The sequence below is a fragment of the Anser brachyrhynchus genome (genome assembly GCF_964034855.1).
Source record: "Anser brachyrhynchus genome assembly, chromosome: 2".
Lineage (NCBI taxonomy): Eukaryota > Metazoa > Chordata > Aves > Anseriformes > Anatidae > Anser > Anser brachyrhynchus.
The window spans coordinates 140,595,171-140,610,918 of record NC_137695.1 but is presented as its reverse complement, the minus strand read 5'-3'; the positions used below and the strand labels follow the sequence as shown (position 1 = coordinate 140,610,918).

General features: G+C 36.4%; 1 protein-coding gene across 47 annotated transcripts in view; it reads right to left on the bottom strand.

Moving 5' to 3' along the window:
* RIMS2 (regulating synaptic membrane exocytosis 2) overlaps nt 1-15,748 on the bottom strand; it is a 462,856-nt gene that overhangs the window by 314,679 nt on the left and 132,429 nt on the right. For 3 of the 47 annotated variants that reach the window (XM_080580670.1, XM_080580652.1, XM_080580672.1), the window contains exon 1: nt 4,684-6,759. The exons of 37 other annotated variants lie outside the window; for them this stretch is intronic. In XM_080580670.1, coding sequence (XP_080436796.1) covers nt 4,684-4,805 — 122 coding nt within the window. In that variant the 5' untranslated portion in view covers nt 4,806-6,759. Of the gene's footprint in view, nt 1-4,683; nt 6,761-15,748 lie in introns of those variants that run through there. 7 more of the 47 variants (XM_080580651.1, XM_080580656.1, XM_080580673.1 and 4 more) reach the window with 5 other exon arrangements.

The window sequence follows — 15,748 nt, the reverse complement described above, 5'->3', positions numbered from 1 at the left end:
TCAAGGAAAAAAATATCAAGAGGAGGAATACAAATAAATGTTCTGGATTTTTTTTTTCTAGCATTGCACGGCTTCTCAATTGATGAAGCACATCAGCTGAAAAATTCATGAAATGGTTTAAGATGGGTTTATATGAATCTAGTAGGGAAGTGAAAATCCCAACAAACAACATTATTAAAAGTAGTTATGGGCAAGCTCCGTTCTGAATGGGAGGGAGGCAGTTGCAGTCATTACTCACTACCATATGTCAGAATATGGACAATAGACTCAGTTATAATGTCAGCTCTGTGTTTTTATCCTTGACTCTTGGACTAGAAATACACGTAAATGCAACATACCCTTAAAATTATTGCAAACCCCATGCTTTGTTGAACCTATACAGAGTTAGGAAAATTAAAAAATCTGTTCTGCAGAAATATCTCCACAATATCATCTCCCAACAGGGAATAGAAAATGATCTTTTTCCTTCAATGTCAAAGTAATCATTAATTGCACCACGATGAATAACAAATGTCTGTGTCAGTAATTCTTGACATCATGTGATGGCTTAACTATAAAATGGAGCATTAGTAAATAGCTCATAGGTATCTTCAGGAAAGAAAACAGAAAATTAAATAATGAAAATAAATAATATTTTTCTGCTAGAATGATATTTTCTGTGTAAATATCTGGTTTCATAAATGTGGTAATATATTAATTATTTTAGTAACCTTTTGAAAATCAGCATACTTATGTAAAAGATGCTTACCAAGGAGTTCAAAAAGTGTAAATGCTTAAGAATCTCTAAAAATAATGGGTTGAAACTTAATGAAATAAAATACAGTTTACTTTTTTAAACTAGGTGTGTCTAATTTCAAAACATGGACCATTCCCGAGCCTCTGCTGTACATAGAATTTGTGGTAAGAACAACCTTGGTACTGGTACTTGGGGCAGAATATAAGTTATCTTATGCCCCTGTGTGGCCAACCTATACAACAAATTCACCTTCCCATAGCTCTAACAAAATAAATATTAACATGTTGTGGGACAAACTAGGTTTAGGTAAATCCACTGCTTTCCATTCTCAGAAAAACCCTGCTAATATATACTGCAATGGTAAAACTGCACTGATACTCTTCCGTGCCATTTGTATCAATTTTAGTCACAAAAGATACTTGCCATAATGCAGTGATGTGTTAATCTGAATATTGCCCAAAGCAACTGTGACTTCTCAAAGCGTGCTGCTACAAATAAAGCATCTGACAGCACAGTATTTGTACCCTGAACTCTAAATGAAGAATGACAATCAGAATATCCAATATATCTGATAATTAAAGGCTTTTAAAGACATTCAGAAACTTTATCTCATTGTCTTTACTCATGTGAATGACAGTTAACATCATCAGAAAAAAAATACAGTTCAAAAATCTGGAGCTCCTTTAGATGCTGCTGTGCAATTTGGATGTAATGTAAGCACTTGGTATGCTTTCAGAATCAAGAGAAAGCTCTCCCGATTTCTTTCCCCACCCTTTCCTTTCCCAGACCCATGAAGACTTTACTTCCCAAGCTTTTTGCCTGCCAAACGCCAAGAATGCCAAACAATTCTACTGATTGCCTAACATTAGGTAATTCTAATAATTTTCCAACAGAAAGCAACCTATTGCAGGGGAAATAGCACTGCACTCACAAGGTAGGTGAAACGATTTTGAAGTAAACTCTTAGCACGTACTGCTTCAGCTGGCCAGAGCTGGTAACGTGGGACAGCAGACGTGCAGGACCCGGAGGAAGACCCCGTAAAGCTCGCCCTTTTACACCCACAACGGCATCTTACTGAAAACCGAACTGCAATATTCCTCCGGCTGAAGCTGTTAGCAGAGGCTAACTAAAGCCATTTTGATGGTAAAATCAATCTAACTCATGAGGAGTTCTGTGTCATTTGGGTCCTCTCACACCAGCTACTGTAACACAAAGAACGTGCAATGAAAAGCCAACTCATGGAAGGTTTCTATGGAAAATGACGAAAAAGCAGTTTAATATATATTGCTGCTAATGTTTGGTGTAATACCAGAATGCCAAGGCCAGGATAACTGGCTTTCCAAAAACAAAATTACAGCATATCTCAACTTCAGGAGAACTCTTACAGATCATGTGAAAATTAATAGGAATGTATTTTCAGTTACAGTTATATGCAGACTACCTATTTCCCTATGACTTTTGTTAGTATTTTATTGCCTGCTATGCTATTAGTATCTGTAAGCCTGTTTTCTCCACATTATTGGTTTGTATACCAGCAATTAATCATTTTGTGCTTCATGTCAGCTGTTATCTTTCTGGACTCTGACTTTTACTTTTTAGATATAAAAAGAGACTGAAAAGAAAACTGAAAAAGCACAAAAGGCATCTCTTTATAGTCTGAATAAATATTTAACTTCAAAGCTCGAAGAGACAGACCACATTATACCTTGGTAAAGCACAATCTTTCACATGCTGTAGGTATTTTTGTTTTCCTTGCTACAGTTCTGAAACATGAACCCTTAATGCACGAACAATCAGGTTTTAGAAAGTATGTTACCTTAATGCAAATCTCAGTGAAAAAACCACCTAAAATATATACTACATTGATATAATTGGAAAAATTAAATATAATTTTTAATGAGTAAGACAGTAAAAAGGAGTACCCTCCAAAATAAATTTAGGCAAGACTTGGTGACTACTCAATATGTGACTTCTTCAAAGCCCTTTTATCATGACCAAATTTAAACTACTTATTCTGAATTTAGAAAGAATCTCTTTACCCCGTAAGTTTAAATAACTTTCAACTAATAAAAAAGTTTAAATAACACAGAAAGCACGACTTGTCTACCATGGTTACTGCTGCATATTGTTAAAAAATTGCACAATGTTTTGCACTGGTACCCAGAAAAACATTAAACAGCTTCTTATAAATGTAGAAATATTCTCATCCTAAACCTGACAGCCCGTACTGGGTGGGAAGCTGGGTTTCCAGTAATCCTTTCTTCTTTGCCGGTCTTCTAGAATAAATGTAATTCTAAATCTCAGGCACGATAAATGCAAACAAATATTTCTCTGCTGTCTTTTGATTGGAAACTGCTATCATTTGCAGCTTTTGCATGAGACTTACAACAAAATACACACCTAAAAGCAGTACGCAGATGTATCTGTACAAAATTAAGAAGAAGCGTGCGCCTTGATCTGCAAAAAGCAGGCACTTTGATCTGCAAAAACAGATACAGGGAACCAGGAATCGGTTTGTAGATGACTGGAACAGTTGCTAAGGGCTTTGTTGGTTGCTGCAGGCCTGAAACTATGCACTTGGAAATATGCACTGTTTTACAATCACAGTTGATAATACATGAATTACTGCTCCATTTTGTTGAGCTTCAAAGATCTCACAGCAGAGTAAAGGGAGGTAAGGAAAATCCCACTGACTCCAGATTTCATTTATATCTAAAAGAATCTTAATTCACTAAACTGATTGTGATTACTAAAGCTGCCTTCCCAATTCTGCATACCTAAATAGAAATTCGCAGCCACGATATGAGAACTTGAAAGCACTAACATTAAATAAATAGTAAAATATTTATAAAAGAAACACCAGGAGTAAGAGAGAGAATCCTTAGAACAATGCTCTGGGAAATCAGAGTTTTCTGAAGTATTAAATACAAATATCATTGTATTGAAGCATGGATATCCCATTTAAAAGGGATTTCTCCCACAGATACAGAGAAGAAGATTAAAATGCTGGATACAGTCTCTGCAATATTACTTCCACGCTTTTTCCAGAATGTTTCCATCAGTGCACTATCTTTGCAAAAAACTACAGGATTCCTCTTCTCCCTGATCTGCACTCACAGGCTTTTAGACAAATCTCTTAATCATTTTTTTTTTCTGTTAATATTTAAAAGCAGTATGGAAAAGTTCTAAACATCGGTATTACAGTATTATCTTTACTGAATGCAACAAAAATGAGTTGCTATTAATTCAGTTTCCTCTCAGAAATAAAACTCAGCAGCCAATTTAATAACCATCTCCCACAAATAAACAACAACTTCTCCCCATCGTCTCTAATTTCCACAAAACAATAGCTATACATAAAAGGATAGCCTACAGAGCTGACCGACCTACTGCAAAGCATCCCCTGACCAGCTGTGATTTGGCTAGTTAAAGCCATTAGTGAAAAGCATCGCACACAGAATCAAAGTCTTCTAAAAATAAGGAACTGCTGTCTGCCTGTGTTGCAAATGGTATGCAGGGCTCCTAATTTACATCTTCCAACAAATTATATATGGTTAAACAGGCACATCTCTGAGCATTTAATCCTTTCACTGCCACATCCACACAGGAATCGTTTTCCCAGGCAAATTTGTTTATGATTATTTAATATGCTTTAAGGATTATAGCTAATAATGCTGGCTTCTAATGGCAGCTAATGTATTTGGAAGATACATATCCATCTTAAATATTTTATTCTATCTGTGCTGGTTTTATTTCTGCAGACTGACTGCTCATTCAAATCCTTACATAAAACATAAACGCACCAGCAGGAGAGAGTCATTGCTACCACAAAAATGTTAATATTTAAGAGTGCAATTAGAAAGGTATCGCACTGAAAAACATGCAAATAGATTGCTATCAGCACAAGCACAGAAATGGTAAGGGAAACATGTTTCATTTCTACTTACCTAGTATTGTTCAGCGTCTGTCCAAAAAGATCATTTTGTAAAATATTTGGAGGGGATGAGAAAACCCCATGAAAATGAGATAAAACAGAATTGCAGACCTGGCGCAGTGTCTCAAATTGCATTTTCTCTTTCCTTCCCTTCTATTTTTCTTCACCACCTGTCTTAAAAGTCATCTATTTTGCACACACCATCAAATGCAAACATGCCAATCAAGTTCCATATTTCTCCTGGTCTCTGTAAAAACTGTGCCTAAATGAGCAGGGGCTGATAGTTAATTGTACAGTCATTATTCTTCTAATTCAGTCGTAGAAGATTTAGTACCCGTGCGGCTTTCTCCCTGACTGTAGGAAGAATTCTAAACAGCAGTAAGCTTTTTGGGCATTCCCAGCCGAAGTGTGAAGCTGAGCTGCTTTCATGTACTCTACTCATATTTCTCTAAGCCTATTAAAAACACGCAGTGAATAGATGCTGTCGTCAGGAGTTTCAGCACATCTGGCTGCCAGCAGTAAAATCTCAGAAGTAATAAAAATGAGGACAAGGCATCCTCACACTGTTACTACTGTCTAAGAGGAGGAGGATTTCTGCATCTTCCCCTCCTCCTTCCCTCCCCTGTAAAAATGACTAACACCAGTGGCCGTGTATGTAAGTCGATTTTTTTTTTTAATGTAAAGGCAGCTCTACAGGACAGACAGACCACTCGGAAAACATTTTCACATAATAAACAACATGTAGCTGAGACTGTAACGACAGACCTTTTGTCTCATCGGGAAGGCTATACTGTACCTCACATGAGATAACAGGTTTTTCATTGCAAACATTTAAATGTAGGACTAATGCATGGCTGAAGCAAACAGTATGCATCTTATACGCAACTGCTCTGTTAGGTACTGCACATGCAGCATCGAGGCAACGATTTATCATTGAAAACCTGAAAAATCACCCAAAGGAATTGTTGCATTATATATATATATAAAACATTTCAAAAACTAGAAGCCCTTAGCACCTTTTAAAAGTTCATTGCACAGAATCAACCATGCTAGAACTGAGCAAAATCAGTGGCATCTCTGGGTGCTCCGTACCTGCCTAGTTCCAGGCAAACCCACTGTCTTAGGAGCCGGTGCACGTGCAGGATAGGAAGTCAAAGAGCAAGAAGCAGAAGCAGACTTTTAGCAGAGGACCACAGCAAAATTCTGCAGCAGAATATGCACGGTGAATGCTACTGAATGTAGAGAAAACAAGTACCCCTGGCTCAAAGCATGTTTTCCTTTTTTCTTTCAATACTTGTGCCAGATTAGAGGGTAGCGTTACATAACATTACAGAATATATTCTATCATCAAATTGAAAAACAACAATTAAAAAGATTTGCCTTAGAATATCTTATTTACTATGCGCAGCTTTTAACATCTTAGCACTAATTACAAAATCTCTAAATAAACCAACATAAAATGAGGGCCATTATTAAAGCTCTTCCACTGAAAGCGATTTTAATCCCAGAAGATACGGGGAATAAGCAACCTTCCAGCTAATTAAAGTGTTGTTTTGATGTGCTCTGAATGGAGTTCCCATCCATGCTTCTTTGGCCAGAAGGATGGCAGCTACAACTGAAATTTTTAAGGAAATAAAGAAACGGGAACAAATTCAACTACAGTCCTCTCTAAAAGGGATCTCGAAGACTTCCAACCCACACCGAAGTTAAACTTGTCAAAAGAGGAACAGAGAAAATATCAACTAATGAAGCTATTCCCAAATATTCCTGTTTTCACATGGAAACCTACAAAGTATTACACAAAATAATTTTTAATATCTACTTACTTTTTAATTTTTTTAAATCTACTTAATTTTACTATCTACTACATTTATTCCTATAGCATACTGTGCATTATGGAAACATTTGTATTTAAGAAGTATATTACATTTTGTGGTTAAAAATACTAGGCTACATGTATGGCAAAGCTGGGAACTGCTGAGTTCCTGGAGTAGGAACTAATGAGTATGTATGGCTATCTTGCTATAACAAAATAAAAACTTTACACTAGGTAACCTTGTCCACATTACTTGGCAATTCATGTTTGTAATATAGGAGATTTTGCCTTCACTTAATTCCATCTGAAAGACAGTATATGGAAAATACTGCTGCAAGAAACAGAATCATGTTGTTACAAATGAATCCAGTTATTCAAGTAATTATTAGCCTCATATGCACTCATATAACTGTATGGAGACGATGGTGACCATGGACTAGCTACAAGACCAATATCTTATCATATATTTCAATTAGATCAACATTTTGGTGTGCGACTTATGGATGGTTATCAAAGCCAAAATGTTCTTGTAGTTGCAAACAAGGTCTGAATATTAGACTTTCACCTACATCTTCGCTTTCAGATATTTAAGTATTTCAGTGATTTTTCAGATATGGAAGTTATGAGATACATTCTTCTTTTGCACAATTGTTCTAAACTTACTGAGAAATAGGATACATGTTTAAAATTTCTCACTTTTTCATTTTCTTCTGGAGTGAGGAATCAATAGCACTCTGCAAATACCCATGTAAGTGTATTGTTTAAGGAGAAAAAGACAAAAGTAAAGAGATACTTTTTAAAGGCATATACTCCATAGATGCAATTAGAAGAAAACTCATTTATAATGATGTGAGGTTTTTGAGCAAACACACATTTTTTGGACATCTGTAATTTTTAATTAAGATTTAAGTTACTGTTGACTGGAAAAGTACTCATTTTTATTTCAAAGAATAAATATGGGACAGAAAAATAAACAGAATTTCTTTCTTTTGCTCTCACAGAGATCCCTTTGGCAAAGAGACAATTCCTTCCCGGATTTACTAGGTGGCCTGTATTATTAAAATCACTCTGTAAGGTAGGCTTCTTACTAAACCTTCTCCTTCCTTACTTACACCTTTACCAAAACGTAATTGTTTGGGCTGAAAAGAATGAAGGAAGCAAGAGGCATAACAAGAGCAGGTCGGAGGGGACAGAATAAAGGAGAATGAGCAGAGTGGGCTGTGCCCACTGAAGCAAGCACACATCCTTGCAGAACCAGAATAGAGCTGACAATCAAAAGAAGTCTGCGGAACCACAAGTACAATTTATTTCCTGCACACTAATACTGTTGGAGAACAAAACAGTACAGGTACTAGTTGACTTATTGCAAGCCTGCTAGTGATTTTTAAATGTTTCAGCATTTTTTGTATTAGAAAAGTTTCCTGTGGTGAAGGGCAGAGTGATTTGGTCTCAGTTTAAGAAAGAATATCCTCAGCTTTCCCATGTTAAAAGCCTCACGTAAGAGTCCTGGAAAAGGCACCAATTATTTTTACCCAATTTGATATTTAACTTCCTTATACTTGAGGCCTCCTTTTCACTTGTCACCTTCCAATATATATATTGAAAGAAGAAGAGGTCCTACATACAAAAGCTTCCTTTTTCAAACAGCCCTTATTCTGTATCTCAACATGTATGAGGTAAACTAAACCTAAGCATTTGCGATTCTGCCATTTCCTAACATTTGAGGGGCTGACTTAAGTAACTCTAATTTTGATTATTATAATATTTTGTGTTTATACTTGCACATATAGCTACACATTCCTTGCTAATCATTGTTAAATAGTAATAAAATTCATTTCTATACAACTTTTACAAAGGATTTCATAGCCAGGAAGATGAAATGCTTTAAAGATATTACACGGAATAGGAATAACAAGTACCAGACATTCTAAGTGACTATTTTGACATGGCTGAAATGGCCCATTCCAAAACAAAAAGGCAAGCCTTGGAAAGGATCGTTGTATCCACTAAGCCAGGCCCCCACTGAGATCCATACAGATACCTATTTCTCTAGCCAAGATGAATCTTAATACACACCCTCAGTTTATAATAGTTTGTAAGAAAAGTTCTTTCAGAAGGGTCTCAAGTGTGTATGGATATTTTTCAACTTATATAATACATTTATATTCCAAATATAAGATTAAACTTCCTCTTGACCCCAGAATTCAGAAAGCTCATAAGGTAAATCTATTATACAAAGCAAGTTGACAATATGTACAAATATGTTATCTCAAACACTATTTATAGGCATCACTTCTTTCTTATAGCCACACAGAACATCTTTTCATAGAAAGTTGTAGCTTAAGCAAGGTGAAGACATTCGACCTCATTAAAACTAGACCTCGTAAGTAATTTAAGATCATTCTGCGATAAAAGATACTACTAAATACAACTTGGATTAAATTCCATTCTTATTTACTGGATATTGCATGAAAGTAATTTGATGGAATAAAATAGTGGAGATCAGCCATTTGGAGTTTGGGAGCTGGAATAGGTTTTTTCATTTACAGAAAGTCAAACCTCTATTTTTTTCATATAGACAGTAATAAAACTGTGTAAGTAATAGTACATAAACCCCTGTAACACATGTATTACTTTACTCTCCTATCTGCGCTTAACAGTTATCTAAATACTTAAGGTAAAAAATTTTGGATTGTTTTAAGTATTCTCATTATGACTGGAAAAAACACCTGAACAAATACTTTTCATACAGGTAAGATAACAAGAGTGGCCTTGCACATTGGCTAGTTTTATATTATAACTGTTCATAAAACTACTCATTTGGGGTCAAATTAGCAAACTGATGCTCGAAGATGGGTCATGATTTTAAAGAATTAACTTAAATTTAATTCAGTAATAAGATGAACATTTGCCTTAGCTACTGCAAATGAAATGTAACCAGACTTTCTTCTGGATAAAGCACACATTCATTTGTATTTCATCACATCAATGTGCAAAGGTTCAGCTTCACATGAGAAGTTTTTCAAGTACTATGGCAAAACCTACAACCGTAAACTTAAACACATGAGCACAGAAGTCATAGAAGCCAGTATTCTGAATATCTAAGATCGGAAATAGCAAAGAGGGGAAAGCAAATAAAGCCCCAGTCCCAAAATACAGAAGTACCTAAATCCGGGCTGCAGGGAAGCATCAGTCTCTGCTCAAGAATCCCAATAATGAATCCACTCCTTGAGCTGCCATCTGAGCAGTCAGTCACAACGCACCTTTCTTTTTATTACAGGAAGTCTGGTGGTTAGAATGGTGCCTGGGAACATGGAAAACTAAGTCCCAAGTTTCTCTTCTGCCTTCCTCAAATATTCCCCAGAAGTCCATATGAACACCCTCTCGGTTAATCCAACGGGAATTTATCATCACTCAGGCAGTTCTCTTTCCCATAAAACAATTAAATATTGAAAGAACTATTTAATTCACTGAGTTAAACATTCATTGAGAATGGAAAAGTGATACTGATTTTATTCTCTTTTAGTCGGGTCAAAGATCTAAGATGGGAGATACTGAAATTCCAACTAAGTGATCAAACCTTGCCACAGAAAATATCCACTAACAAAGTACAGTAATGTAAAGAAATTTATGTTCTCCTGAATATCCAACCATCAAAGGTTGTGGGTTTTTTTTGTCTCCATTTTTATCTCAGTATCTTCTGCATTTCCCTATTTCCTTACTTTAATTTCCAAGGCATTCTATCAATATTCATGTAATTCTTTTACATGACCTTCTTTCCAAAAACAGTTCTTCATCTTCCTCCCATTTCTCCTTTTAATAGCAATCTATACTCTCCTTTTAGTTTAAGTTACAAGTTTTAAACCTAAGGATATGAGACTTTGAAATCTGGGTAGTTTGTCTGCTTTTTCTGTCCACATTACTATCCATTGCCATGACTGAAGACACTGGTTAACTTCAGCCAAATCGGAAAAAGGGGCATAAATATTAAAATAGCTAAATTCCAACAAGCTGAGTGAAAATCATTATCATCAGAGGAGGAGAAAGACAAGTCAGTGTTCATGGAGTAAAAGCAGGTAGTACTGAGCCAATACCCACTCACTTTGGCAGTAGATCTTGGCCAGTGAGTACCTACGTAATTGCCATGGTAAATTCGACAGAAGAGTCATGAGATAGGAAATGGTGCTTTATTGTTATCCTCTACTATATCGCAAAGGAAATATGTGGGATACCTTTATAAGCCATCTGGATTCTGGTGCTTGTGGAACCACCTACCTCTGTTATATTTAACCCCTTCATTTCTCGGTTTCCATTGGTCTTGCTGCCACACGTACTCTATGCACACAGGACTCACCATAGTTTGTTTCCTGTTCCACCAGCAGTAATACTAAATAACGAAATAACAATTTATCCTTAAAATGAACGTTACAAAAGAGCTAATCACCACAAACTGTGTAAGTACTTTATTAAATACATCAGAAATTGAAGTTTAACTGACTGATTTCAGGCCACAAGTAAGAAAAATGTGGCTGCTCCAGGTAAGATGTGTGAACACAAATCCCTTCTCTTACTTTCTGTGTTGACAGTGCTAGAACTTTGCTGTTCCCAAGTCTTTTGAGCTACCATTCCCTGTGTAGCTTAGTGGCCTAACGGCAGTGAAATCACCAGTAACATCTGGATCGAGGCCCACAGGGCCTTCGCCACTCTGCCTCAAGCGGGTCTGTGGGGCTGGGAGCACTGAAGTGCCAGCGGGAGCACTCTGCACTCCGTCATGTTGGGTTTACGTGGCAAGGTTTTGGTAGCAAGGGGGCTGCAGGGGTGGCCTCTGTGAGCAGAGCCCAGAGGCTGCCCCATGTCAGATCAGAGCCAGCTCCAGCCAGCTCCAAAAGGGACCTGCTGCTGGCCAGAGCACCTAGATTCCCAATAAAGTCAGTGGGTGTAGGCCATATCAGCCCAAATGGCCAAGTCTTGACAGGAAAGTCTATCTCAGCCTTGCAGTTCCTAAGCAGAAAAGTGCCAGCTGCCCCTAATGTACATGTTGAAGTTCTGTTTCACCTCCCTACTTCTCACCGTGGTCTTAGTAAAAGACACAATTAGTCATGATCCACCAATCAGTATGGCTTTAAAACCTTCCAAAAGATGGCGAGTTAAACATGAGATTTTACCTACAAATTTATTACAGTTTTGGAAAGAATACATTTTGCAAACTGGAAGCTGAGATTTTACCTTATTTTGACCAACTGGGGCTTACTTAAAATCTATGAAAGGAAAAAATGAAGACTTGTGAAACCTGAATGTTTAAATGACTTGTTCGTTACAAATAGTTTCAGTGTTAAACAATCTACATTTCTGGAAACTCGGATAACACAATGATAAGCCTGATTTTGCTCCTTATGCAGATATTAGGAAATGTGCCATATGTTCAGTTGGGAAATCCTGCTGTTAGGCCCAGTGTGGACACATCCAGAACTGGCACTAACCACACAAATTGCGCATTTCAAGACGAGTGAAATAAACAAACTGGACAAGGGAAATATGAAAATGATCATTAAAATCATTTCCTTATTCGTGATGATGGACTCTACCACAACAGGTCTACTTCTTGAAATGAATCAACAGACTCAGATTAAGGCACGCTTTCCATTATAATTATTTTGAAGTTATTTTTAACACAACTTTCATTTGTTGGTTAATTTCTTCAATATAGATTATAGTTTCAAAAACCTCTCCAGGGAATTCTCTTTAACATTAGTTGAAAGACAATATGGGAAATATTATTTAAATGTGACAGGACAAAGGATAGTTGAAAATAATTCCATGACATGTTTATTTTTAATTTTTTCTCATATCTCTGTCCTTCTCTCCCTTCTGAAGATTACACAATATATGCAACTTGCATGGTGAGAAAATGCTTCTATTGCTGGAGCACATCCCGAAATAGAGAAAAAAGCAGCATAAAAGGCCTCATTCTCCTCTTATCTAGGCCTATTGCTGTAACTCCACAATGTCAAGTAAAGCTATTTCCAATTTACACTTGAGAAAGAGCAAAACATGCAACTTGTGAATGGTAAAATCCTCATGCCAGAGTGAAAGCTCTCGAGTATTTTACCTTTTCAAGCCAATTGGAAACATAAGGCAGAGGGAAAGAGTTTGCAATCAGCAGTTTTCCTCACACCTTGAACAGCATAAATTCAAAAAGTTCTATTGGAAATCCAGTGAGTTCAATCAAAAAGCTTTCTCAAAGGAGCGTAGAACTCACGAATGACAGCTATCAATCATAATAATAAAAGTTGTAGATGTTTATGCAATAAGGCATTTTTAAAAATTAAATTATTAGTTCTTTCTTCTTTTTCTTACTACAGTAATTTATCCCATGCTCAGAATTCTAGCAAATTCACCATGAACAGTCCCTGGGTGAATACGAACTAATATTACACATATTAGTCACCAAAGTTACGTGTATATATAAAGTATAAATAGAATATACAATTGCAAATATATTCAGATTGTAACATACAGTGTACATTTTTTAATTAGATAATATCAAAAAAAGAAGTATTTGAGTTTCAGGATGGGTTTGAATGGGCATTTGAATCATGCTGTGCTAATATTTGAAATTTTCATATTATTTTCAAATTTTCATATAATCAGATTGATTCTAAGTAAAATAGATTTTACCCCTGCTTTCCAACAGCAACCTCAAACTCAACACTATACTATTTCATATTTTTAAGTCACAAGATGCAATTTCAATATTACTTTGTATTTCAGTATCTTAATATTATAAACTATGTGACATGTTCATAGAAACAATCCTGAAAACTAAGGTTTAAGTATGTTGTTGCCTACCTCAGGTCCACAACAAAGCCCCAGGGCCTCATTTTATTCACTCAGACACTTAAACACTCTGATTTACTCCACTTAAATACAGACTCCTAAGGTGCCTAGTTTAGAAGCCCAGCCATCTTTTTCTTCCTAAATAATTAATTGATACAAAATTTCGTGTTACTAAAAATTGTTTGAGTGCCCCAAAAATAGGTTTAATAAAGTGCTCTTACACTTGTCTAAGTACCTTATTTAGGAGGTATGAATATAACCTACCGCATTTCTATGGCTGCATTTCTATTGCTGAATCTGATCAATTCCTGCCTTGACTGTGTTCTGACACCATGTCAGAAAAGAAATGCAGGTGTGCACGTACTCTCCTTTTTTCCTACCCAGCTCACTGCCCCAGTATATAATCCATGCTTTTCATAGATCTGCCAGTTTTCCATTAAAAATCATATTGATCATAGATCTCCCATATTAAAATATATATATATATATATAAATATGCCCTGAAATGTAGGGATGCATGTTATTTAATTCATTGCTCTGACTCAGGGAATAATTAACTCTAACTATCTTTCTGCTGGGGCAGAAATTGCGTTTGGCAAATAAAAAAAGAAACCTACCTATTTGTCTAATAAATGTAGAAACAACTTTTTCAACCTTAATGATTGTACCAAAATAATTCATACATACTGCCAATTTTATTTCCTGTCTGCAGGACTGGAAGGCTTCCTATAGGAGAAATACATCTGCTTTTCTCCATAGAAAATGCCTGTAAATTCTGGTGCATAAAATGAACCTATAATCAGTTCCCCGCTTTATTCAGTGTCTGACAGCTTACTGAAATAGATATACATGTTAAGCCTTTAGCATTTGTGCTTATTCAAATTCATGGTATAAAATAGAGAATCATAAAATCACAGAACAGTTTGGGTTGGAAGGGACCTTAAAGACAATCCAGTTCCAACCCCCCTGCCATGGGCAGGGACACCTCCCACCAGCCCAGGTTGCCCAAAGCTCCATCCTGCCTGGCCTTGAACACTTCCAGGGAAGGGACATCCACAGCTTCTCTGGGCAAGTATTTTTAAATTTTAAAAGTATTAAACGAGTATTATGAAGATGGAGGAATCAGGTAATCAGAGTTAGAAAAGGTCTAACTGAGACTTCATTTCCTTAACTAAAGGAGTAGCTGCCTTACCTGGCAGGAAACAGTAGGCCATGATACTCCGGTTGAATAAGCAGAGGAATAAATGTAAAACGCATTCATACGGCAGGCAATATATGCAGTAGATGTTGCACCTTGCAGAATGCATGGTTTCGAGTAGTGTATTTCAACCAATTTAACCTTCACCTGACTCACAATCAATTGCTATTTCTTTGCACCTCATTACAGTACATGAATCCTGCTTTATGCCTCATTTGCAGTTCTGGATGGTTCACCAATGAGATGTGTCTCAGTAGGCAAGAGGTGCTGGCCTAGAACAGAGATGTGATTGATTTTTGAAACAATGCCTATACATTGATATCTTCATCTGCTCCAAAAAAAATCCGTTCCTCACTTTCATAAGAAGTCAGAATTTTTCACCACTCAGAAAAAAACAAAGGTGATTTAAAGTACTGCTAAAAATATCATGCATGATTAGTAATGTAAAATATTAAAAACAGAAGCCAAACGGCATGCACTAGGAGTTTTCAGACATTTTTCTTTTCTCTTCATATCAGGATGACTGATTCAAGGTGAGAGCTGATTTCCACAGTGCTCACAGACAGTCACTACTTATATCCCTTATACCCCGAATAAGAGTGATTTACAAGGGGACATGATTAGCACAAAGCAGACACCAAAAATTAAATCCTACAACAGCACGCTGATGATTCCCAACTAGGTAAAGGCACATAGCACAGTAACGAGTTCAGTATACATACATATTCAGGTAAAGAGAAGGAAAGCCGGCAGGAATAATAATTTCTTTGTGAAATAAACAGCTATCATGCCCTTTGGATGAGATCTACACACAAGCATTTACTTGGCTGACCAAGTTGATCATAATGCTCCTTACGATGAAAAGAAAATAACAACTGCATTTATCTTGAAGCTCATGGTATGGTCATGCTGTGGAAATGTATATATGTCGGCTCTCATTTCATGTGATTTGGAGTTTAATTAATTTTATAAATTCCCTTTAGTCATCTGGACAATGTCTTACAGAATTTATTGCACTACCTCTACTTTCAGATGACTGATTTGGACCCTTAAAGGCCTCCAAACTTGTATTGTGTGTCAAAGTGTCCAGGTGATCTGTGATGGAAACAAATATGCGCATACTAGAAAATAGGTCATTCTACAAACGACAAAGATTAGCCTTTTTGTTTTATGAAACAGGAGCTGAGAGAACACATGTATGCACCGGATTGTTCATTAATTTCTGCT